Here is a 25,531-nt window from a genome sequence, read left to right as displayed (position 1 = left end):
CATAATTCCCAGGCAGGAATATGGAGCATAAATTAATTTTATGCCTCAGTCCAGTTTTTTTTTTAATATTAATAACAGGGAGGAAATTGTAACCTTCCCTCAGCCTGAAGCTGGCTGAGCCAGACCTGGACCTTGCTGTCACTAAGGAGATTACCTAGGGTGGAGCCTTCCTCCCTAGATCACTCAATTGTTCAGACACTGTCTCTGTTTCTCTTCAAGATACTGCTACCTGCTGAGAGGCCCCAGAGCTATTCTGGAGACTACGCCCTATCCTGCAGGTCATCACCTGCAGTTGGTTCTAGTCTCCAAGGATGAAGTGGTGGGAATGCTCCTCCCCGCCCCCTTATAAGTGCAGTAGCCATTGAATATTTGAGCCTTGATCAGAACTTTGTCTTGGCTCCATTTCTCTTTCATATGCCTAGTTTCCCTTTCTTTAAGTGCCGGCCTACCACTCAGGTGTACCCAGGCCATGTGAGCCGATGGACTGCTTTCAAGAGTGCTGGGTGACATTAGCCAAGGCACATGCCCTGTTTGGCCCTGAGGGACTGTTTCTGTCCAATATCTAAAACACCTTCTAGCCAACAGCACCTTTCTCCTTGAAGTGAGGTGGGAGCAAAGACGATGTCTGGCCAATCTCAGAGTTTCCAGTGCTCCCCAAGGACAGATGCTCAGTGGGTGCTTCCTGAACATCATCAGACGGTCTGGGTCTCAGTCTACAGGTTCTGTGGCTTTAAGCAGAAGGGCCAATGGCCTTGCTGTGTGTGGAGCCCACTGAGTGGGGAAAGGCTGGCATGGACTACTCTGACTAAATTCTCGGCTGTTCCAGACATTCAAGGTCTTTCCCCATGTCTACCACTTATCTGCTTCATCCCCACACTCACGGGAGAGTGAACCATGAACAGGGTGCTTGTGGCAACACAGGAAACTCACAGACCTTGGTTTATTTGATAATTTTAATATGCCAGACCAATAGAAAGGAAGGATGGAGCACACAGGAACACCTGTATTTGCAGGATGGAGGGCAGATATACACAGCCTTGGGCATGCATGTATCTCCTGTGTAATTAGGCAAATGAATACATAAATACCACACAACAGCCAGACTTGGGGGTGGGGAGAATCACAGGCCACAGGGGACCATGCTTTAAAGGCAGTCAGAAGCTTTAAAAAGAGGGGCTAAAGAATTTGAAACTGGATGACGTGTTCTCAAGTGCTATGCATCTTTGCTCAAGGATGTCAGGGAACCAGTCCCCTTCCCCGAGCCCCCTGAAAGCTTTGCATTTTATATAAAGCAACTAAAGGAAGCAAGGGAAAGCCCTTCATGAGAGAAGCAGTGCGGCTGTGTGTCTGTGTCTGTGTGTCTGTATATGTGCACGTGTGAGCATGTAAATGTGTGTGTGTGTGCGTGCACGTGCCTGTGTCTAAATGTTATTTCTAAAGTGTACTTGAGCGGAAAAGAAACCAATAAAAATTAAAAAATAAAATAAAATAAAAAGAGGGGCTAGACCTCACTTTATACAAAACTTATATATTAAAAGTAAGGATACCACGGTATATACATTAAAGCAGCTTTGGTCAGAGAAAATGAACAAGGGAGGTGGAGCCATGAATAGGAAGGGTTTGCCTATATACTGTCTATCTTCTTCATCCTCACAAAGTCACCTGGGAACATAGAATAAATCAGCTGGTCTTGGTAAGATACTGAAAAGTCCTGTCTGGTGTCCTTAAGGGCTTCCAGGCCCTCTGTGGGCAGGGAAAGAGGCATACAGCTGAGAACACTTGAACCATTAGAAGGAGCCAGCCTGGACTGAAGGAGGAGGGACATCTATGGGATCAAATAGAGGAGGGAGCTGCATCCAGCCAGACCAGGTGAGTGTGATGTGCTGCCTGGACCCAGGTCCTGAGAGAGCAGGAGAAATCACGGAGAAGTCCACTTTTGCAAGCAAAGCTGAAGATGGCAGGTCAAGCCTGTGTTTCACACAACTGTGTAAAGCCCATTCCACTCAGAACTGGCTAGCACTGCTGGGATCTCACTGCAGCAACCGGACAATGGATGGATTCCTCTTGGCACCTTTGTTGAATTCTTCCAGGGACATTTTGCCTGAGGAATGGAAGAGGGAGACTTAGGATTAGCCAGTGCTCTGGTTAAAGTCTGGAACCCTCTGGAAAATGGACAATGTCTAGTCTCTTCTCTCTCTCTCTCCCTCTCCCTCTCTCTCTCTTTCTCTCTCTCTCTCTCCCTCTCTCTCTCTCTCTCACACACACACAGAGACACACATACACACATGTTAAACGCGTTCTCGCAACCGGCCAGGAAGAACGACGCTGCTACAGGATCCTTCTGCACACGTTTATTCAGTCCTGATTCTTCTTGTTTATAACTCCCTTCTTTATATCTCCCTTGTTTTTATATCTCCCTTGTTTTTATATCTCCCCTGTTTATATCTCCCCTGTTTATATCTCCCCCGAATAATCATCATCCCTCTGACCCGGGCCTCTCACTCTTATATACTCTCAGTTCCCATCCACGCACAGCAGGCCACGCAGCCTCACCAGTCACGAGGCTTCAGCTAATCAGGGCAGCAGGGGCAAATCTCCACCAAATTGGATTCACCTGTATCCTGGTACACCTGTGCAGCACTCAAGATGTTTGTGTCTTATATGAGGAAGTCAGGTGCAAGTCATATGACTTAGCTGCAGTCCCTGGCGCCTTTGGGACTGCCGCCACACCCGCTCCCCACAATTCCCCCTTTTTTCTTTTTTGGCACAGAGAATGTCTGTAGATAGCCCCTCGCAACCATGCCCCTTACCTGTCTTTGGGAGACAAACAGCATTGGTTTGATCCCTGTCTTAGGTTGGTGACATGCCCAGGGAGTCTTATCACTGACTACCTCTCAATCATGCCAAGCCACTACTGGGGAGATTGTGTTTTGCTTGCGGCAGGTGCATCAAAAGGCCAGGATGTTAATTAACCTATGGCCAGATCTTAATTGCTGCAAGCAAGCCTCATGGGTGAAGGTAGAGGTCTGATCCCCAGTGTGCAAGCATAGGGGCCCTACACAAAACCATCCCTTAGGCTCATCACCCAGAGAGGTCTTGGCCAGCTCCCGTGTCGTTTTTCCTGGGGGAAGGGAACTAGGACACTGAACCTTCATGCAATCAGACATGCCTTCCACAGGATGCCAACAGCAAGCTATCCTCTGTGCAGTGCTTAGCCTCGCACCCCATGGCATAACACAGCATTATTTCTTTTAGAGCGGCAAACCCAATCTGAGGAGATTGTCCCGCCTCCACTGCAGCAAAAGCCTACGCTACCATGGCGAAAGTGCGGGCCGAACACTCTGCACCTAACACATGTGCCAAACACAAAACACACACACACTATAACAAGCATACATCCCAGGGCTCTCATCCCCACTCATCTTCCCTGAAGCAAGGGATAGATAGCCAGAGGGGCTATCTCTTTAAGGGGAATTCAGGGATCAAAAAGCGTGGAAAAATTTGAATGTCATGTCGAGCTGGTATCGGCTTCTGGAATACCGAAAGGATCTCTCATCTCGGCTCCATCGTTTGTGCTTGCGGGATCATCCACCACATCCACAGGGGCAACTGGATCAGGAGCCTCATTCTTGCAGCGTCTCACCAATCTCTCCAGCACCCAAAGAGGTTCCGTCTGGTCCTGTGGAAACACACAAACAGACCCTCTCGCCCACGTCAACACCAGATCTGGTCGATCCCCAGGGGGGATGGACACAATACCTCGTGATGAGACCATAACCTCAATCACCTGTGTGTCCATCTGGGGAGTCAATACGAGAGTCAAGTTTTCACTAGTTTCCCCTCTGTTGGGCAATGATTTCCACACCCTTTTAGCAATCTGATTCACCTGCTCAAACACCTGCAGTGGGTATCCTGTTTGTTGTTGTGCAAATCGACCTTGACCAAGCAGCATATCCCGATCCCATGCTGGATTTCCTGCAACAGCGTTAGCAGCTGCCTGTTCGCTTGCAAATTCGATAAGGAAGGCTTTCCAATCTAAATACTGCCCAGGTGAAAGGCATGCCTTTACCAAGCCTGCCCAATCAGACAGAGTCATGCAGTGTCTATTCAAGGCCTCTACTTGAGCCACAGTATAGGAGGCATTCAGGCCGTATGTCCGCACGGACTCAGCCAAATTCCTGATTACTTTGAAATCCAGAGGCTCATGATATCTCTGCCCTGCTTGGTCAGTGAAAACAGGACATCCTAGCAAGGAGAGCCTATCCTCTCTCCAAATCTCTGGACAGAAGGTCCACCTATAGGTGGCTGCTGAGGAGGCATAGGGAGGAGGCGCAGAAGCTAATTCACCTTCCTCCTCCGCCTCAGCTCTTTTGTTTCGTCCTTTCTGACCACCTGATAACACTGTGTCTCCTTTCTTTTTCCTTTTTCTTTTTAAGCCCTTTTCCTCTTCCAACATACTTTCTTGTTGCTCTGTAAGGATTTTCTGACCTGTCTTGACTGCCTCTACCCACAGTTTCAAACAGTAACAGAGTCCATATATCAGAACAAACAAGACCAAAACTATCAGACCTACCCACAAAGGGTCAATGGGAGAAAAAGGCATAACTACACAGCGAGGATCTATTGATCACTACACTGAGGTTATCATAGTTCCTTAACTTGTCCCAAAACCATGAACCTTTCGTTACCTTGTGCCTGCTTCCTGGCAACTTTATGCTTGCCTCTATTTTATCCGACTTTGTGCCTACTTCCTGGCAACTTTATGCTCACCTCTATTTTATCCGAGGTCCTTCCCAAACTCCTGGGGTCGCAAGTTTCACTCACCGTGAACTTACCCTGCCGGCAACCACTGACTGCTGAAAGTTCTGAACTTGGTGGGGGAGTCGGTTCCCCGTACGGGCCACCAATTGTCGCGCCCGCTCTCGACCAGCAAGAACGACACGACCACCAGTCCTTCTAACAGCAGTTTAGTCAGTCCTCATCTTTCTTCTTTCTCTTCATCAATACCGTTCCCCAGCTGAAGAGTTCTGAATCCACGCCGGATCCTTCTCAACAGTCTGTTTTACGGGAACCTTTATTAACCACTCCTTCCCCGTGATGCAGTTCTGAATCCTCCCTGTAGCAGGGGGTCTTCACTCATGCCTGAAGATGTTTCTTTTCCCGGGTTTCTGGCACCAACTGTTACGCGCGCTCAACAGGCCAGGAAGAACGACGCTGCTACAGGATCCTTCTGCACACGTTTATTCAGTCCTGATTCTTCTTGTTTATAACTCCCTTCTTTATATCTCCCTTGTTTTTATATCTCCCTTGTTTTTATATCTCCCCTGTTTATATCTCCCCTGTTTATATCTCCCCCGAATAATCATCATCCCTCTGACCCGGGCCTCTCACTCTTATATACTCTCAGTTCCCATCCACGCACAGCAGGCCACGCAGCCTCACCAGTCACGAGGCTTCAGCTAATCAGGGCAGCAGGGGCAAATCTCCACCAAATTGGATTCACCTGTATCCTGGTACACCTGTGCAGCACTCAAGATGTTTGTGTCTTATATGAGGAAGTCAGGTGCAAGTCATATGACTTAGCTGCAGTCCCTGGCGCCTTTGGGACTGCCGCCACACCCGCTCCCCACACACACACACACATACACAACACACATATATTGGGACATATGCCATTTTGAGGCACACAAGTGGTCAGAGGACAACTTGTAAGAGCTGGTTCTCCTTTCAAGGTGTAGGTAGTGGGGATTGAGCACTAGTCATGAGGTTAGGTTTGGTACTGAACTCTGGGGCCTGAAGTAAGCTGATAGCCCCACCTAGAGGCCTGGAGAGCCACCACGATCTGGGGCAGCTGGGGAGACAGGACAAATTATGGCTGCAGGTCAATTTACATTTCTGTTACTGTGATAAAAATCCCCTGACTAAAAGCAACTTAAAGGAGGAAGTTTTCTTTGGTTTACTTCTAGGTTACAATTCATCACTTCAGGAAGTCAAGGCTTTAAAACCTCACAGGGCAGAGAGAATAGAGGTATGAGCACCTGGCTCATAATGATACTCTGCACTTTTTTTTCTGATACTTCTATTGCCTTTATTACACTGTTCAGGCCCCCTGTCTAGAGAATGGTAATGGGGTTTCCCACATCAATTAACCATCAACACAACCCCCAACAGGCATGCTCATAGACTGCCATGATCTAGATGGATGGTTCTCAGCCTTTCTAATGCTGTGACCCTTTAATGCAGTTCCTTGTGTTGTAGTGACCCTCAACCATAAGATTATTTTCACTGCTACTTCATAACTGTAATTACACTATTGTTATGAATCTGAATATGAATACTTGTGTTTTCTGTTGGTTTTATGCCACCTCTGGAAAAAGTTCATTTGATCCCCCAAAGGGGTTGGAACCCATAGGTTGAGAACCACTGATTTAGATAATTCTTCATTAAGATTCTTCTGAGCTGAGCAGTGGTGGCACACATCTTTAATCCCAGTACTCAGGAGGCAGACTGGTGGATCTCTGGGTTTGAAGCCAACATGGTCTAAACAGAAAGTTCCAGGACAGCCAGGGCTACACAGAGAAACCTTGTCTCTAAAAAACAAACCAACAAGCAAAAATGACTCTCCTTTATGGCTGATGAGATGGCTCAGCAGTTAAGAGCAGTTGCTGCTTTTGCAGAGGGTCCTGGATAAAGTTCCCAGCATCCATAGGGTGGTTCCCAATCATTTGTAACTCCAGTTCCAGGGCGACCCAGTGCCCTTTCCTGGCCTCTAACATATCACACAAACATACATTCAGCTAAACGCTCATGTAGAAAATAAATACTAAATCTACAATAAAAAATAAAAATAAAAAAAAAGACTTCTGAGGTGATTCTAAACTGAGTCAAGTTGACAGTTAAAACTATCACAGCGCCCCCTAGTGTAGAATCATGTGAGCTTCGGGTGTTGAGAGCTATCCACCTTTGCTGTCCTATTCTTGTGGTTTTCTGTACCAGTTTCTCTGACAGCCCAGACTTCTCCTCTCTTGAGTGCTAGCAAGTGGCCCCTGGCTTAGAGGGCAGAGTATGCGCTCAATGGCCTCCATTGTGAGACACATACAATTGGACAAGTGCACAGTGGGGACACAGTCTCCATTCTGAAACTGGTGAAGGTCCTGGCTTTGACAATCAGAAAAAATGGCCCTCCATGTTAAGTGTGCCACCAACATAGTGCTACTTTAGACTCATACCCACGCAAGTGGGCTTATCCCCATTTCACGGAGAAGAAAGACAGGCTTGGGAAGTGGGCATCCTCAGTTTGGTCTGTTGGAACACAAGCCTCTGTGTCAGAGTACACAAGAGAGTAAAGAACACTTTAGAAAATGGCTGAAAGGCAGCACCAGGAAAGAGGCTGCATTTCTTTGTGTGCGGACAGGTTTTGAAAAGCATTTCCTTGATGTCTGGAAAGCTTTTGCTCTTCCATGGAAGCCTTGAGACCCTCTGAGCCTGGTCCTCAGCTCACCTGCACAGAGCATTTGAGGCTGTTCATTGCTCTTTCCTGTACATTAGCTTACATTCAATCTCAGTGGGACCGGGGGAGTCTTTCATGCCTTAATGCTGCATTTCCTGTTGGAACAAAACCCAACCAGTCTTGGCTCTACAAAGCTACAGACTGGCAGAACCAACTCACCATGCAGCTACCTCATCCTTGCTGAGGTCCTGTGAGAAACTCAGCCAAGGCACAGCAGGACCTCTCACCACCTCACCTGCTCCTGAGACCTGCAATTTTGCAGCTGTGGTAGGACCTCAGAGTCCTAGGTAAGATGAGGCTCAGTGGTTTTTATGGTTGATGAGCCCCATGAGTATCCGGGATGCCTCACATCCCAGGATGATGGCCTTGATGGCCTCTCAGAATCTCAAGACTCAACACCTCTTGATTCAGTGTCTCACCTTTCAGCCATCAGTGTGACCTTCCTCCCCTCCACATATATACTTGTGGAAATAGTAAAATGACTCTTTCTGTCAACATGTGTGCTAGCTAATTTTATGTCAGCTTGATACAAGTTATAGTTATGAGAAGAGTGAGCTTCAGTTGCGAAAATGTCTGTATAAAATGTCTGCAGGAAAACCTGTAGGGCATTCTTCTCTCTCACTCTTTCTCTCTCATTCTCTCTCTCTCTCTCTCTCTCTCTCTCTCTCTCTCTCTCTCTCTCTGTGTGTGTGTGTGTGTGTGTGTGTGTGTGTCTGTCTCTCTCCCTCCCTCCCTCTCTCCCTCCTTTCCTCCCTTTTGTTTTGTTTTGTTTTGTTTTGTTTTGTTTATTGAAACAGGGTTTCTCTGTGTAACAGCCCTGGCTGTCCTAGAACTCCCTTTTTTAACCAGGTTAGCCTTGAACTCACAGAGAGCCTCCTGTCTCCTATGAGCTCCGATTAAAGACATGTGCCACCATGCCTGACCAGAGGGTATTTTCTTAACTAGTGATTGATGGAGCAGAGCCCAGCCCAGTGTAGGTGGTACAACCCTGGGCTAGTGATCCTGAATTCTATAAGGAAGCAGGCTGAGCAAGCCATGGGGAGCAAGCCAGGAAGTAGCAACCCTTTCATGGTCTCTGTATCAGCTCCTGCCTTCAGGTTCCTGTCCTGTTTGAGTCCTGCCCTCACTCCTTTTGATGATGAACTGTTATATGGAAACTGTGAGTGAATAAACCCTTTCCTCCCCAAGTTGCTTGTGGCCACGGTGATTCATCAAGGCAATGGAAACCCTAACTCAGACAACGCGGATGAAGCCTGCAGGTCAGAGGGTCTACTGGCATGCCCATGGTCATAGAGCCCTAGGAAGGGTGCAGGATGCAGGCTAGGTGTACTAGACACTGAATTCTTGTCCCTCAATCAGAGCAGAATCAAGTGGGCTTGGAAAGTGCAGGCATGCGTAGGGAAGAGAGTGTATCCCAAACACCTCTGTGCAATCAACAGTTTCATAGGCTCATTTACTTCCCTCTCCCCACCCCTACTCCCTCTCCCAATTCTCTCCTCTAACCCCACCTGCTCACTCCTGCCATGTTTCCTACCTTCATTGTTTGTGTCCATCTTCCTGAAGATCTCATCTGTTCACTTCTAGGGCATGGACTCGTCCTCAGGCATCTTCATCTTGTAGATGGCCTGCAAAGGGGCATCTGTGAGTGTGCTCTGGAGGACAGAGGGTGGGTTATGGTCCTTGCTCAGCTAACCAAGAAGCATGGACAGGGCAAAGTCAGGACCCTTCTCTCATCAGAACAAGTCTCACAGACAAGGTGCTGGGCAAAGGGAGCCAGGAAAGTTTAAGTGACATTCAAGAACACAGGATACAGCTGGGGCATGGAAGAAAGGAGGGCTCCTTGGTTCAGAGTAGAGGGGAGGTTGTTGGGGAAAGCGTTTGTCTGAAAGGAGGATCTTTGGTGGGAGCTGGGAAATCCTGGAGGGAAGGTCAAAGGGGAAATACATTGAGCCCTGCCCACCCATGGGTCCTGAATCTGAAGATTCAACAAACTACAGGTGGGAAATAGTCTAAAAAATGAAACTGGAGGTACACAGACAGTTTCTTGTTATTTCCCAAATAATACAAATTATTATTAACATCTATAGCCATTGTATTAGTCACTGTATATAACTACTTTACTTATTTTATGGATGTATGTAATTATTTATTTGGGAGAAATGATCTCACATGGAATACAGAGGACAACTTGTGGAAGCTGGTTCTCTTTTCCTACCATGTGGGTCTTAGGGATCGAACCCAGGCTGCCAGGCTTGGTAGCATGCACCTTTACCCACAGAGTCAGCTTACTGGACCAAATACAGAGATGGTTTAGAGCATGGAGCAGGAAGGATGCAGGGTGCACATAAGCATCACTCCTGTGAAGAACTGACTGCTGACTCATCCTTTACTGTGTCGTTCTGATTTCTATAGGAAGCCCTACAGACAGCTAATGTGTGTGTATGCTATACATGTGTGTGCAGATGAACACCCACCTGTGCAGAGGCCAAACAGGAATCCCAGTGTTCACAATGTTCCCTTTTCTCTCTCACTGAACCAGGCCGGGGCTTACCATTGTAGCTAGGCTGCCTGCTCAGCAAGCTTCTGGGACTCACTTATCCCCTAGTTCTAGGGTTTTGGGCATGCTCAGCCACTCCTGGCTTTTCTGTGGGTATTGGGATTAGAACTTAGGTCGTCATGCTGAGTATCAAGTGTTCATCCCAACTGAGCCATTTTCCCAGTTCTTGCTTTGACAATTCTTTTTTTGTTTGTTTGTTTGTTTGTTTCTCGATACAGGGTTTCTCTGTGTAGTCCTGGCAGATGCTGGCACTCACTTTGTAGACCAGGCTGGCCACAAACTCAGAAATCCACCTGCCTCTGCCTCCCGAGTGCTGGGATTAAAGGCATGCACCACCATGCCTGGCCACTTTGACAATTCTTAATCACCTATCTGAGCCTCAGATCTCATTAGAAGTTTAAAAAAAAGACCCATTTGATAGAAATGTGTGATGGATGAGCTCAGCTGGGGCTGGATGTCCAGCAAGCAATCGATAGATGCTTGGCTTTTATGTTATTCTCTGCAAAGACATGCAGTCCTTTAGTACACCAGGTAGCAAGTGGGCAGAGGAATGACCTGGCCTGGTGTATGGGGCCGGGGATGGGGGTCCTGGATCCCTGCACTCCCCATGCTCCAGGCCCTGTCAAGTGCAGGTACCTGCACTATCTCCAGCATTTCACTGCAGCTGATGTAGCCATTGCTGTCTAGGTCAGACATGCTGAAGGCCCACTTGACCTTCTGCTCGAGCTTGCCCCAAGAGGTCATGCTCACAGCAATGATGAACACTGGGGAGTTGATAGTGCTGTCACTGTTGGTGTCAAAGGTATGGAAGACATGTTCAGTGAGCTTGGAGGCATCTCTGTAGGGGAAGAAGTTGGGCTGGATCTTGAAATTGTCCACAGTCAGGTGGCCAGTGGGACAGTCATTGAGGAAGCCCATGCACCACTCCTGAAGCTCATGGTCGGTGAACTCCTTGTGATTCTGCAGGTCCTGCAGCACCTCAGGACGCAGCTTGCTGTTCTGCTTGTCCATGGCAGCTGGCAGTGGAGACTAAACCTGCAAGGCCAAGACACAAGGTGAGCTGTCAATACCTGAAACCCCAAGTCTGGCTTCCTATCACACCCTACCACCATGCTGGCTAAGCAATATCCTCTGTATGTCCAGTGACTCCCATTACAGCAGTGGTTCTCAGCCTTCCTAAAGCTGCAACCCCTTAATACAGTTCCTCATGTTGTGGTGAACTCCCAGCTATAAAGTCATTTTCGTTGCTACTTCATAACTGTAATTTTGCTATGGTTATGAATCCTAATGTAATATCTGATATGCAGGAAGGTCTTAGGTGACTCCCTGTGAAAGGGTCATTCGATCCTCAAAGGGGTTATGATAACACAAGTTGAGATCTTCTGGGCCAGAAGAACTCTAGACCATGATAATGCAAGCTCTGACTTTTAGCATTTCCAGGATGGCTCTCCTCAGGAGGTACAAAATGGTTCTATATAGCATGGCAAAACCCAGAACACTCTAGGAAAGACAGAAAAGATATCTTTTTATGGCTAAATACAGTCTACTAGGAGCATGCATGCAGATTCGTGGTAAAAGGGACAGGGAGAGGCAAGACTAAATCAGTGGAAGGAAGCTTTGTCAAATGTCCTGTAAGGGTTACACAAGAGTCAGGATTGAGACAAACCCCTCAGCTCATCAGCTTGGGGCAAAGGGGTCTCATTGACTCAATCCTGACTCTTCGCTTTGAACAACTAGTTCTTTTTCTCGTAGGGGGGGACCCGGTGTGTTTGTTTGTTTTCTTGTCACAGATACATCTTCTGATGCTGCATAGTAAATAAATCATGCCTGCATAGGGGGATGTTAGTGGTTCACATTCTTAGCTAACACAGCTAGGGTAAATTTAGAACTAGGTTGACACCCATCCTGAGTGGACTCAGGGAAGAAACTAGAGAACAGGAACATGGCTTTGGCCCTTCAAAGTTCAACTTTTTTGTCAGCAACCCTAATTTTATGAATGACATTAAAAAACCCCATTCTTTCCCAGATTTCTGGGTTAATCTGGGTAAGTAGGGTTTCATGGGGACCCAGGTATTAAAGCTTTTAAGTATGTTGACAGGGGTTTTTAGACCCACCCCAAGACCTCCTTGTCCCCCTCCATACAAAACTGGGAAAAGTTACCGGCACATGCCATGCTGTTTTAACCCTAGAAGAGACAGCTGGGGACCTTATGTGAGTCCCCACTCTTTAGTTTGGCTATGAGATATTGTTCTGCCAGGGAGATCTAGAATTAGCATCAATCAGTTGGTGAATGTCGATGTGGATGTGAACTGCTGAAACAGCCCCCATGGAAATTCAGGACTGTGCTTCATTGACCAGCACACCACACTTCAGTCTCCTACAAGGTCCAAGTGTGAGATCCTGCAGTTATTGGCCATTGGCCATTAAACTCGTTCACTTGCCTACCTCAATTTTGATTTCTTTCTTTCACAGTAACACACCTGCATAGCTCAGTTATTTTTGAAATGTGTAGAAGAACTAGTGTGGGTGAGTCTCCTCTACCCAAGACCCAAAGGAAACCACTCTGAACTGCTCAGAGGCTTATGAATTCTAAGCACTAGGTGCTAGTTCCTGTTAAGGAAGATGAGACATGCACTCAATGTTACCTGCTACCTCCCCTGTCTTCTTCACCTCTTTCCCAGGATGTTAGCGTTCAATGTACATATTTTATTTACTTATCTACAGGACTAGGAGATATTTAAAGTTCCTTGTCCAACACAGACATATGGCAGCTTGATATTGCCTTTCAAAGCACACATTTACTTATCTAAACATGTCCTCCCCTGTACAAACAACCAACTCAAATGTCCACAGTATCTTGATCAGAAATAATCACCAACTTAGGTAGCCAGGTGCCACACATCTGTAATTCCAGAACTGGAGGGTAGAGGCAGGATTATCAGGAGTTCAAGGTCATCTATTACTATATAGAAAGTTCATGGCCAGCCTGAGCTACATGAGACCTTGTCTAACAAAGTTATATTAAAAGAGAGAACAGGAAGGCCAGTAGTGGTGCATGCCTTTAACCCCAGCACTCAGTGACAGTGAAGACAGATAGGAGTTCAAGGAAGGCTACCCTGGGCTACAGAGCAAGTTCTAGGATAGCCAGGACTACACAGAGAAACACTGTCTCTCTCTCAAAGACATACACACCAACATACCCACAGGGGGGTGTGGGAGAGAGAGAGAGAGAGAGAGAGAGAGAGAGAGAGAGAAGCCAAGAAACAGAGAGAGATCTACAAATGGAAGAAGATTATGTACAAGGGCATGTGGTGATTGATGCCATCTGTGAGAAGAAGTCCGATGGGTTTGTGAGTGGAGGCCTCCTGTGGAAGAACTTACTGGAAAGGAAAAGTTGAAGTGGGGAATTGGCTGAATGGAGAGGTACCTTGTAGGACTTTTTGTCGTGTTTTCCTTTGTAATTTTATTTGTTAGTTTGTTTTCTGAGAATAGGTCTCATGTAGCTAGAAAGGAGCGATGACACTATGTTCTTCTCAAATCAGTTTATTCAGGAACCTTTCAACAAGCATGCATGACTCTCTCTCTCTCCAGGAATAGTCTCTTGTGTATCTCTCCACCCCCAATCGCAATCCCTTATATAACCCCTCAACCACGCACCATCAGCCCAGTCCATGTAACAGCAGTCCTTTGTCCAGAATCATTACTCGTCATATGGTCTGATCTTGCATCACGGTGCACATGCGCAGTTCTCACGATGGTCGTGGCTTATTTTCAGGTGTATGAGGAAGTCAGGTGCAAGTCATAAGACTTGGCTGCCATCTCGGGTGCCATCTTGGGACTGCTGTCACACCCACTCCACACATCTCCCTCTTCTTTACTTATTGGCAGAGAGAATGTCTGTCTTACGTTGCACCCTGCGGCAATGCCCCTTACCCACCATCGGGAGACAAAAAGCATTGGTTTGATCCCTGTCTTAGGTTGGTGACATGCCCAGGGAGTCTTACCCGTCATTGACTACTTCTCTAGCATGCCAAGCCACACATGAGGAGATTGTCCTGTTTTCGCTGCCGCAAAAGCCTGTATCATCAAGGCTTGTTCTCTGCACTGACGACTCTGCATGCGGCAGGTGCACCAGAAGGCCAGGATGCTGATTAATATCAGACACAGGGCAAGTCCATCAATTCTGGCTCACTCTTTCAAGCAGGAGACAGCGGTCAGCAATCCAAAGCTTCTGCAGCACCAACGGTTAAATTATTCACAACTGTGGCAGTTTGTAAGGGATATGGCCGCACCGGTGGCTGTGGTGGCAGAGATTGCTACAGCAATGACCATGTCTGCAGCAACGCCAAAAATCCCTCTTAGGTCCAAACAAAGTCATAGCAGAAGGAGCCTGAACAGGCCAAGTTACAAAGTGAGGCATCCTAGTCACAACAGCTAAATGATATTCAGATGCATTCCAGCACATACTATCATAACAAATATCACTACTACAATTAACAATATTATTCTCATAACTACCATTATAAATATTAAACACAAAAGGAGGCCACATACGAACAGGAGTAGCCTGAAAAGAAGCATTCCTCCCTCCAGCAAATTGAAATACAGAAGTTTTAAACACATTAGAACCATTCCAATAAAAACTTGAATTGCCCCAGGCCCCTCCCGCCACCATGCTTAAGGAGGGAAGATCAGTGCAACTACCATTCACCCAACCTAACAACCATACATTAAAAGGATTACAAGCTCCTACTTGAGCTGGATTTTGATATGTCCAATTATACCCTGAAAAGGAACTATTATGGACTGTACCTATTCGGAAAAAATGAAAAATAATTCTACACTGCCCAAGGTACTTTTCTAGATTGACAGCCGGTCCAAGGTGGAAGGGAATCACAAACCCTCCTACAAAAAAGGTGCCCATCTAGGTTAGGAGGGTATAGTGCTACTGCCCTTGGATATACTGGCAGTCCACACCCCTCCAATCCAGGTAGTATTAGCTTTAGTAGATACAGCTGAACACAATCACTCATCTGTGAAATATTTTGAATCATCTGAAAACACAACAATCCCTTTAGCTAAAGCAGCATAGATTCCCGCACTGGATCTACCTCTCCATCCCATGATAAAAAAGGTAATTGTAGCGAAGCATTAGATGTAAAGAATTGAGGAAACACTTGTGCTGACTGCATCAACGGCATGGTTTTCGGGAACACAGACATAATTCCCCAATGTAGCTCTTCAGTTCTCACTAGCGGGAGCATTCCCAGCCACAGGAATATCCATGTCCTCATCGCTCTGCTTGCCTTGAATTGCTCTGGTCAGCAGCTCTGGGACCCACATCAGTTGTCGGTGATCCTGGGGAAACACACAAACAGACCCTCTCTCCCAAACCAACACTAGGTCAGGGCCCTTCCAACAACCAGTCAAGACATACACTTGGATGGGATAATTAGTTTGAGCTGCTACAAATCTCCCTTGTACCAGCAGCATATCTTGATCCCGGGCTGGCTGGCCATTGCAAGCATTTATTGATGCTTGCTCGGCAGCAAACACAATGAAAAATGCCTTCGTGTTTAAATATTGGCCTGGTGACAATCAGGCATGAGCCAGATTCTGCCAATTGCTTGGAGTCATGCAGTAACTGTGCAGGTTCTCTAATTGCACTCTTACAAAAGCAGCGCTGACACCATAAGTACGAACCCCTTCAGCTAATCTTTGAATAATCCTCCAATCAAGCAGCTCATGATAATGACCTCCCTGTGCATCCTGAAATACAGGAAAGCACTGGGTTCCCAGTTCCCTCCAGGATTCTGAATGCAGACTACGCCGGGATCCTCTGTCAGGGGCTTACGGAGGTGGCCATGGTGGCCCTGGCCCTGAAGGTTCTACCTTCATTTTTACTTTCTCTAGACTGTCAGCTATGCTCTCCAGATTGTCCTCAGACATATCCCCATCACTAGAATTTCCTTCTGCCTCTGACTTTTGGGATCGCTCCTCTCTCACCTGATTCAGTGCCTCATTGTCCTTTTGGAGTTCCGCTCCACATCTTTCCTTATCCTCGATATAATCCCGTATTAGCTTCCACACTGGCAGCACCCCTTTAGCAAGAACTCCCTGTTTTTCTGCAAACTTCAAGTCCTTCCCTAACTTCTCCCACCTGAGCCCTGTAAGAAGTCCTGATACGGAGAACCAAGGAGCGACCTGATCCACTACTTTTAAAAAGTTCTCCAGGGCCTCCTTTTTCAGCCCTATTCCTTTCACTTTCAGCAAGTCCTTAAGGGCTTGGCGAACTGTTTGACCTGAGGTTGCTTGGTGCAACTTGTCCCAAAACCGGGGACCTTAACTTGTCCCAAAACCAGGAACCTTATAGTCTCAATCCAAGAACTTAAATTGTCCCACTTACCCAGGACCTTATAGTCTCAATCCTAGAACTTAAATTGTCCCACTTACCCGGGAACCTTACCAGCTAGCTGCCCTGACTGTGATGAGTTCTGAACGTCCCAGTACGAGCTACCGTTTGTCGCCTCCGATTCTGACCAGCAAAAAGTAGCGACTACACTACTTTCTTCTCAAAGCAGTTTATTCAGGAACCTTTCAACATGCATGCATGAATCTCTCTCCAGGAATAGTCTCTTGTGTATCTCTCTGCCCCCAATCGAAATCCCTTATATAACCCCTCAACCATGCCCCATCAGCCCAGTCCATGTAACAGCAGTCTATTGGCCAGAATCATCACTCGTCATATGGTCCGATCTTGCATCATGGTGTACATGCACAGTTCTCACGATGGTTGTGGCTTATTTTCAGGCGTATGAGGACGTCAGGTACAAGTCATAAGACTTGGCTGCAGTCCCGGGTGCCATCTTGGGACTGCTGCCACATCTGCTCCCCACAGTAACTCATCCTGGCTTCAAACTTACTACGTAGCTGAGGACAACCTGCACCCTTGCCTTCCTGCCTCCCCTGTCTAGCAGTCACAGGTGTGAGTCACAAAGCCTGGCTCTTTTGCAGGTTTTGTTTTGTTTTGTTTTTTTGTTGTTTTGTTTTTTGAGACAGGGTTTCTCTGTATAGCCCTGGCTGTCCTGAAACTCACTTTGTAGACCAGGCTGGTCTCAAACCCAGAAATCCCCCTGACTCTGCCTCCCTAGTGCTGTGATTAAACGTCATTTGCAGTTTTAAGATGTCGAAATGTGTCCATGTGTTCTTTTCCTTTTTTCTCTTTCAAAGCTTTAAGAATATTTATTTATATAGTAGGTTACAAATGTTTTCCTTGTTATATAATACATTCTGAGGTTGCCTGGTACCTGTAGAGGCCTGAGTAGTATGTCAGATCCCTGGAACTGGAGTTACAGAAGTTGTGAGCCACCATGTGGGTGTAGGGAACAGGACTGAACTGGGATCCTCTGCAAGAACAGCAAGAGCCCTCTCTGCAGGATCCCATTCTCCTTAGATTTTATTTTCTACTCAAAGAAGAAGGATCCCCAAATCATACTCTAAGAATTGGTGGTGGCATGTCTAACAACCTCTGAGTTGATAGAACACTATAAGTTAAGGCCTGCCTGAGGTGGCTTCAGGAACAAGAAATAGAGACAGAGCCTTGGCTCTGGGGACAATCCAGGAATATCGATGGAAAAGGAAGGGAGGAAGGAGGGGAGGAGGAAGGAAGAAAAGAAGGAGGGAAGGAAGGAAGAAATGAGGGAGAGGGAAAAGGAGGGGAGGGGAGGGAGAAGGGAACTGGAGTACCTAGAGGAAGGGACAATGAGTTGAGCCCAGGAGGTGGCTACTAGGATGTTACAATCAGAGGCAGGCACTCTTGAGGCCCTCAGACAGGAGACAAAACTGTGAAACAAGGTGAGCAGGGGACCCCAGAAAAGAGGGCAGAGTTTGGGGTGGTAGCGGGTAAAAGGTAGAGAAGCCAGGTTGGACCAAGATGGTTGGTGTGGGGTCCCCTGCTCAAATACTAGTATTGGAGAGAAAAAACCAAGACCCAATGAAGCCATGTAGCTCTAAGGCCCTCACCACTGAACCATTCACACAGGGAGACTTACAACGTGTCTCTGGCCTGAGGTCCAGTTAGAAATGTCACCCATCAGATACATCTTGCTAACCAGAAAACTGACCATCAGAGAGCTGCAGAACCTCTCCTATGTGAGCCAGGATCTGACTCAAGGATACCCAGCTGTGGGATTGTGCTGGTATGACAGTCCCAGAGAGGGCAATGTGGAAACAGCTGCATTGCCACCATAGCTAGACCTGTGCTTGTGGCTCCTCTTTATGATCAACAGCCCTGCACCCCACAGCCTTGCCACAGACCCTTGTTTTCCAGGTCATGCACGCAGCATCCACTCACCTCACTGAACACACATCACTGCTGTGTCTGTGATTTATCATCTAACAGATGCTACTAGAATGCCAAACTCCTTGTACCTGCTCTGCAGATATCTACCAGGAGGAGGCTGCAGTGCAGACAGCCTTGGAGCTGTTGGAGGAGAGGCATCGTTTCCCTTATTTCCCATTCCCTTCCCAATGGCTTGAAGATCTGCTCCTTACCAAATATTTCAGAGGTGGGAGCTCCAGAACACAGGGCTGTGCCTCTGACCAGCCTTTGCCTCCTCCCTGGTATCAAGCTGCTAATTAGAATTCATGCTTTCCATTGGTTTTGGACATTCTTGCTGTTGTGGTTATAGTATACTCTCTCTCTCTCTCTCTCTCTCTCTCTCTCTCTCTCTCTCTCTCACACACACACACACACACACACACACACACACACACACAGATGGACTTGTTCCCAGGATGTACTAATACTAATTTGGAGGCAGGAAGAACTTTGACATAGCTCACTTTCAAGCAGATCCCAAGTGACCCTCTGTGGATGCAAAGAACAAGGCGTAAGCATCAGGAGGATGGAGACCACATGGGAACCTTCAATCCATGTTTCAGGGCTACCCCTGAGGTGCTGTGTGTTCATGGGATGTAGAAAAGGGAAAAGGAAGGGTCTGATCATCAGGACCTGGTTCTGAGGAGCAATGGCTTGAAGATCTGCTCCTGCATGCAATGTCATTCAAAGAAAGGGTGGTGACAATAGGAATGTGTCTGGCCATCTTAAGCTACTGGGACCAATGACATAAGCAGTATGAGATAAGAAGGAAGAGAGGGTAGGATTGACCCTTTTCGGAAACTCCAGTAAAGAAGGGCTCTATGTAAAGAAGCCTTAGTCTGGAGGACTCCCACCCTGCCATGTTCCACTACACCCAGATGGGAAAACACACCTTTACAATGCTAAGTTCTGCTGAGACTCTTCAATATCCAGCAGCTAGCCCTGAGCCATAGGAACTCTCAGCCAGTGCAGTCAGTGACAGTGACCCCTATTCCCCGCCAAAGGGGACAAGGATTCAGTACAGACGCTTGGGACAGAGGATCAACAGTCATAGAGCAAGCTAGCCAAATAACCCTCCAAGAAGGACAAGAAAGCAGGCTCCCAGCATCAGAAAGCCCCCCACCCCGACATTAGCCTCTTTCTTGACAGATACACCCAGTCACCTGGGAGAGTGCATCACCAGAGAAGCCCATACTTGAGCAGGCAGTCAGGACCTGCTCCAGTGTTTTCCAGTCTCTTGGGTTCTTGAAGTATAGATGCTTGAGTCATGCTGGATTGTAGTCACTACTCTCGAGTGGCCTGTGCTACAAATGCACATTCCTAGGCAGGAGAACTAGGTGCTCTGGCCAAGAAGATGGAATTTAGAGTAAAAACTGAAGGCCCAGAGGGTATGTTGGAAGATGATAGAGCCTCCAGTGAGTGGTAAGCCGTCTCACATGCCTCAGCTAGTAAAGGAAAATGAGATTTTGTAACTTGTGATTCATGTAAAAGAGTTGTCTAGGAGCCCAGATGCCAGGGTAGGGCTCTTGATTGTAAAGATGAAAAAGAATGCAAGGACGCAGGCAAGGGTATCTTGTCTGAGTTGACACCATCTGGCCGGAACCTCCCCTCCTGTCTACTGCCCCTAGGCGCTTGGATAAAGTAATACATCAACTGGTTGCTATGTGAACAAAGATAAGCCCCCTGCCCACAGGAACAAGGTCCTGATTCCCTTTGGCTGACATGTAATCTAACTGATAATGTTTGAATGAGCCAATCCCATACCTTTGTTGAAATTCCTCGCACCCCTATGCCTTTTTCTTTCATAGAAACCCCTAGCTCTGGAGACTCGGAGACGACTCCCCTGGCTCCTGTGTGAGGTACGTGTTGGCCCAGAGCTCTGCCAATAAAGCCTCGTGTGTATTGCAACAAGGATTCTTGCGTGTTCGTGGGTGTGCCCTATCCCTGGACTACAATGGCAGTCCCCATATCGGGGGGTCTTACATTTGGGGGCTCTTCCGGGATTTGGGAGCGCTCAGAACCCCATGAATACCCCTTGGATGTATGTCTGTGTGAATTTGGTGTGTCTGAGTGCGGTGCCACTGAATCTGTGTCTCAGTTTTCCAGTTTTAGTATTCTGGCAGCTGCCGCTAAGATGTGTGTGGGTCCAGTGGTTGTGGAAGTAGAGATGCTGAGTCCAGAAGCTGAAACCCTGGGAAGAAATTCCAAGGGTGACCCTGGAGGAAGTGCCCAGGGTCAGGGACAGCCGGGTCGGCTGTCCTCTGGCAGAGTGAGGGAGATCAGGTGCTCTTTCTGCCAGAGCGGGAGTGGACGAGGAATCCCACCCCATCAGAGGTAGCGTTTGGCTGGTTGTATAGGTCCAGGCAGGGATGAGTGTGCTTGGACGTTCTGGTGTCCCTTGTCTCTGTCTTCATTTTGTCTCTGTTTCTGGTTTTTGTCATGGGACAGACTGTCTCAACCCTGTTATATTTGACTGAAGACCATTGGACGGACGTTAGGGCGAGAGGACGAAATCTATCAGTAAGAGTTAAAAAGAAACCTTGGCAGACTTACTGTACCTTGGAATGGCCCACTTTTGGGGTGGCTTGGCCTCCTAAAGGAACATTTGATCTCCCTACCATTAGGGCTGTAAAGGCTATTGTTTTTCAGGAAGGACCAGGATCGCACCCAGACCAGCAACCGTACATCACAGTGTGGGAAGATTTAGCGCAATTTCCGCCCTGCATGGGTTCGTCCATTTCTCCCACCCCTATGTCCAGGTACCAAGGTTTTGATGGTCCGAGAGAATGCTGAGAAGGAGAAATCAAAACTACTACCTAGAGAAGCCAGCAAAAATTCTACTCCGCCGCAGCCAGCAGTCTTTTCTAAAATCTACCCGGAAATAGAGTGGCCCCCTGAATGGTCTGACTCTCTACCACCACCTTATCCCCCGGTTCTCCAACCTGTACCCCAACCCTCAGCTCTCATGGCTCCACCTTCAGTTCTAGGGATCGGGGAGGGAGGTCCCTCAGCAGGAACAAGAAGCCGGCAGAGAGCCCACAGCGAGGGGCCAGCCGATTCTACAGTGGCACTTCCCCTTAGGGCTGTTGGAGCTCCCCCTGCCAGACAGAACGATCTACAGCTTCTGCAATACTGGCCCTTTTCTTCCTCTGATCTCTATAACTGGAAAGTAAACCACCCCCTTTCTCAGAAAATCCTACAGGGCTTAAAGGGTTGATAAAGTCTCTGATGTACTCACTCCAGCCCACCTGGGATGATTGCCAACAGCTCCTACAAACCCTGTTCACCACCAAGGAGAGAGAAAGAATTCTCCTCGAGGCACGGAAGAACGTCCGAGATGGGACCGGTCGGCCGGTCCAGACCCCAGTCGAGATAGATGAAGGATTTCCTTTGACTCATCCTCAGTGGGATTATAACACAGCACAAGGTAGGGAACGGCTGTCCAATTACCGATGGGCACTAGTTGCGGGTCTCAGAGGGGCCGCTCATAGGCCCACAAATTTGACTAAGGTAAGATAAGTTATCCAGGGGCCAACTGAGCCTCCCTCAGTTTTTTTAGAGAGACTCATGGAGGCTTATAAGAGGTATTGACCCTACATCAGAGGGACAGTGGGCTTCAGTGATTATGGCCTACATAGGGCAGTCAGCTCCTGATATTAGAAGGAAGCTGCAGCGGATTGAAGGATTGCAAGATTATACTATAAGGGACGTGGCTAGAGAGGCTGAGAAGGTGTATCACAAGAGAGAAACAGAGGAGGAAAAGTTAGAAAGAGAAAAGAAAGAGAGGAGAGAAGATGAAGAAAAGAGAGAAAGGAGGCAGGAGAAGGCTCTGACTCGAATTCTGGCCACAGTGGTAGATAGAGAAAGGGGTAGGACTAGACAGACAGGGGATCTGAGAGATGAAAAAGGGCAGGGGCCAAGGAGACCCAGAAGAGACCAACCGTGCCTAGAAATAGATGAGTGTGCATACTGCAAGGAGAAAGGCCACTGGGCCAGTAAGTGTCCTAAAAAGAAGCAAGGGACACAAGTATTGTCTCTTGGAGAAGGTGAAGACTAGGGGAGACGAAGCTCGGCCCCCCTCCCCGAGCCTAGGGTAACCCTAGAAGTGGAGGGGTCCCCTATAATTTTCTGGTTGATACAGGTGAAGAATTTTCAGTGCTTCAGACCCCGTTAGGCAAATTAAGAAAAAAATGAGAGAACCTTAGTAATTGGGGCCACAGGACAAAAGTCATGCCCATGGACTATGACCGAGACAGTAGACCTAGGATGGAATCAGGTGACTCACTCATTCCTGGTCATTCCAGAGTGCACTATGCCCCTGCTAGGAAGAGACTTATTAACCAAATTAAAGGCACAAATAATCTTTGCCCCTCCAGGGCCGATAGTATCGTGGAGAATAGAACAGCCTCAGACTTTAGCACTGTCTCTGCATTGGGAGAAGAATACCGGATATATCAAAATGAGTCAACCCCCCCTGAGGGGCTACAGGACTGGCTTGATCAATTTCCTCAGGCATGGGCCAAGATGGGAGGAATGGGTGTAGCAAGACACGTTCCCCCAGTTGTGATCGAGCCCAAGTCAGGAGCCACTCCCATTGGTGTTCTGCAGTACCCTATGAGCAAAGAAGCACGAGAGGATATACGTCCTCATATCACCAGATTACTTCAGCAGGGAATCCTAGTTCCCTGCAAATCCCCTTGGAATACTCCTCTGCTCTCAGTAAAGAAGTCAGGAACAAACGACTACCACCCAGTCTGAGACCTTAGAGAAGTAAACAAATGAGTACAAGACATCCACCCCACGGTGCCCAACCCTTATAGCCTGCTTAGCACATTGACGCCTGAGCGAACTTGGTACACTGTTTTAGATCTTAAAGATGCATTCTTCTGTCTAAGATTGCATTCCAATAGCCAGCCACTGTTCACCTTTGAGTGGAGAGATCCAGAGAGCAGAAGGACGGGACAGCCCACCTGGATGAGGCTGCCTCAAGGGTTCAAAAATTCACCCACCCTTTTTGATGAAGCCTTACACCAGGACTTGGCCTCTTTTCAAGTTAATAATCCACAAGTAACTCTGGTACAATATATTGATGACCTTTTGCTAGCTGCAGGGACACACAAAGAGTGCGAACTGGGAACTCGGAATCTCCTTGTCGAGTTAGGTGAGTTGGGATAATGAGCCTCAGCTAAGAAGGTGCAGTTATGCAGGACCCAGGTGAACTATCTTGGATACATCCTGAAAGATGGACATCGATGGCTGACTGATGCCAGAAAACAAACAGTGGTGCAGATTCTGACTCCAACCACTCCCTGTCAGGTAAGAGAGTTCCTGGGAACAGCAGGATTCTGCAGACTGTGGGTACCAGGATTTGCCACCCTCGCAGCCACTTTGTACCCCCTAACTAAAGTAAAAGGGGAATTTACTTGGACCCAAGACCATCAGTCAGCTTTTGAAACTCTGAAAAAGGCTTTGCTTCAGGCCCCGGCCCTAGCAATGCCAGATTTAAATAAGCCGTTCACCCTATACATTAATGAGAGGAACGGACTAGCCCAAGGAGTACTCACTCAGACTCTGGGACCCTGGAAGCGTCCCGTTGCTTATCTATCAAAGAAACTGGACTCTGTGGCTAGCGGATGGCCTTCTTGCCTGCATGCAATAGCAGCTACAGTGGTGATGGTAAAGGATACTGATAAATTAATCATGGGCCAAAATATCACTGTGGTGGTTCTGCACTCCCTTGAGAGCATTATCAGGAAGCTGCCAGACCGCTGGATGACCAATGCTCGAATGACTCACTACCAGAGCTTGCTCCTCGCTGAGAGAGTGACTTTTGCCTCCTACCATCCTCAATCCCGTCACTTTATTACCCAAAACTGATGAGACTCCAGTGCACAACTGTGAAGAAATATTGGCGGAAGAAATTGGAACTCGACCAGACCTCACAGATCAGCCGTGGCAGGGAGCAGCAACCTGGTTCGCCAACGGGACTAGCTTCATGGTAGAAAGTAAGCAAAGGGCAGGAGCAGCGGTAGTGGATGGAAAATCTGTTACACGGTCCAGCAGTTTTCCTGAAGGAATGTCAGCCCAAAAAGCTGAACTTATCCCTCTAACACAAGCTTTGAGACTGGCAGAGGGCAAGGCTATCAACATCTACATGGATAGCCGATATGCTTTTGCCACGGCTCATGTCCATGGGGCAATCTACAGACAGCGTGGCCTGTTAACCTCTGCAGGGAGAGACATTAAAAACAGAGAAGAGATTCTCAGCCTGCTAGAGGCTGTCCACCTGCCTCTCAAGGTGGCGATCATCCACTGCCCAGGACATCAAAAAGGAACTGGACCAATAGAGAGAGGAAACCAGATGGCAGACCAACTGGCTAAGGAGGCGGCCCAGGGGCCAATGACTTTGGTGATCAAAAACGGCTCCAGATGGTTGAAGGGAGGACTGAGAAAAGAGTTCTCACAGAAGAAGAGGGGCTAAAATATTTAGCCTACATTCACCGCCTGACTCACTTAGGAGCTAAAAAGATGATAAAGCTGGTCAGTAGGTCTCCTTATAACATCCCTGAACTACAACAGGCTGCAGAGGGCTTAGTGAGAAACTGTCGAGCCTGCACACTCACCAATGCCGGATCCAGTAGGCCTAAGAGGAGATAGACCGGGGACCTACCGGGAAGTAGACTTTACAGAGGTAAAGCCAGCCCGATATGGAAATAAATATCTGTTAGTCTTTATAGATACCTTTTCAGGGTGGGTTGAAGCATTCCCCACCAAGTAAGAAACAGCTACCGTAGTAGCCAATAAGATACTTGAAGAAATTCTTCCTCGCTTCGGAGTGCCCAAGGTAATCGGGTCAGACAATGGGCCTGCCTTCGTCTCTCAGGTAAGCCAGGGATTGGCCAGACAACTGGGGACAAGTTGGAAATTACATTGTGCTTACAGACCCCAAAGTTCAAGATAGGTAGAAAGGATAAATAGAACTCTAAAAGAGACCTTGACCAAATTAGCATTAGAATCTGGTGGGAACGATTGGACAGCCCTTCTCCCTTGTGCTTTATTCTGGGTCCAGAACAGCCCCGGAGCC

The 25,531-nt window shown here is 47.6% G+C and overlaps 1 protein-coding gene across 1 annotated transcript in view; it reads right to left on the bottom strand.

Annotated features, from left to right (window-relative positions):
- Positions 1–939: 939 nt before the first annotated feature.
- Positions 940–25,531, bottom strand: part of Gm6943 (predicted gene 6943) — a 37,548-nt gene continuing 12,956 nt past the window's right edge. The window contains exons 3-4 of the mRNA XM_017315301.2: positions 10,704–11,102; positions 940–2,101 (exon numbers count right to left, since the gene is read on the bottom strand). Of these exons, the coding sequence (XP_017170790.1) occupies positions 1,976–2,101; positions 10,704–11,078 (501 nt within the window). The 5' untranslated portion in view covers positions 11,079–11,102 and the 3' untranslated portion in view covers positions 940–1,975. The remainder of the gene's footprint in view (positions 2,102–10,703; positions 11,103–25,531) is intronic.

Source organism: Mus musculus, chromosome 12, assembly GCF_000001635.26.
Source record: "Mus musculus strain C57BL/6J chromosome 12, GRCm38.p6 C57BL/6J".
Lineage (NCBI taxonomy): Eukaryota > Metazoa > Chordata > Mammalia > Rodentia > Muridae > Mus > Mus musculus.
Note: the sequence above shows the minus strand (reverse complement) of the source record. Positions and strands in the feature narration are given on the sequence as shown.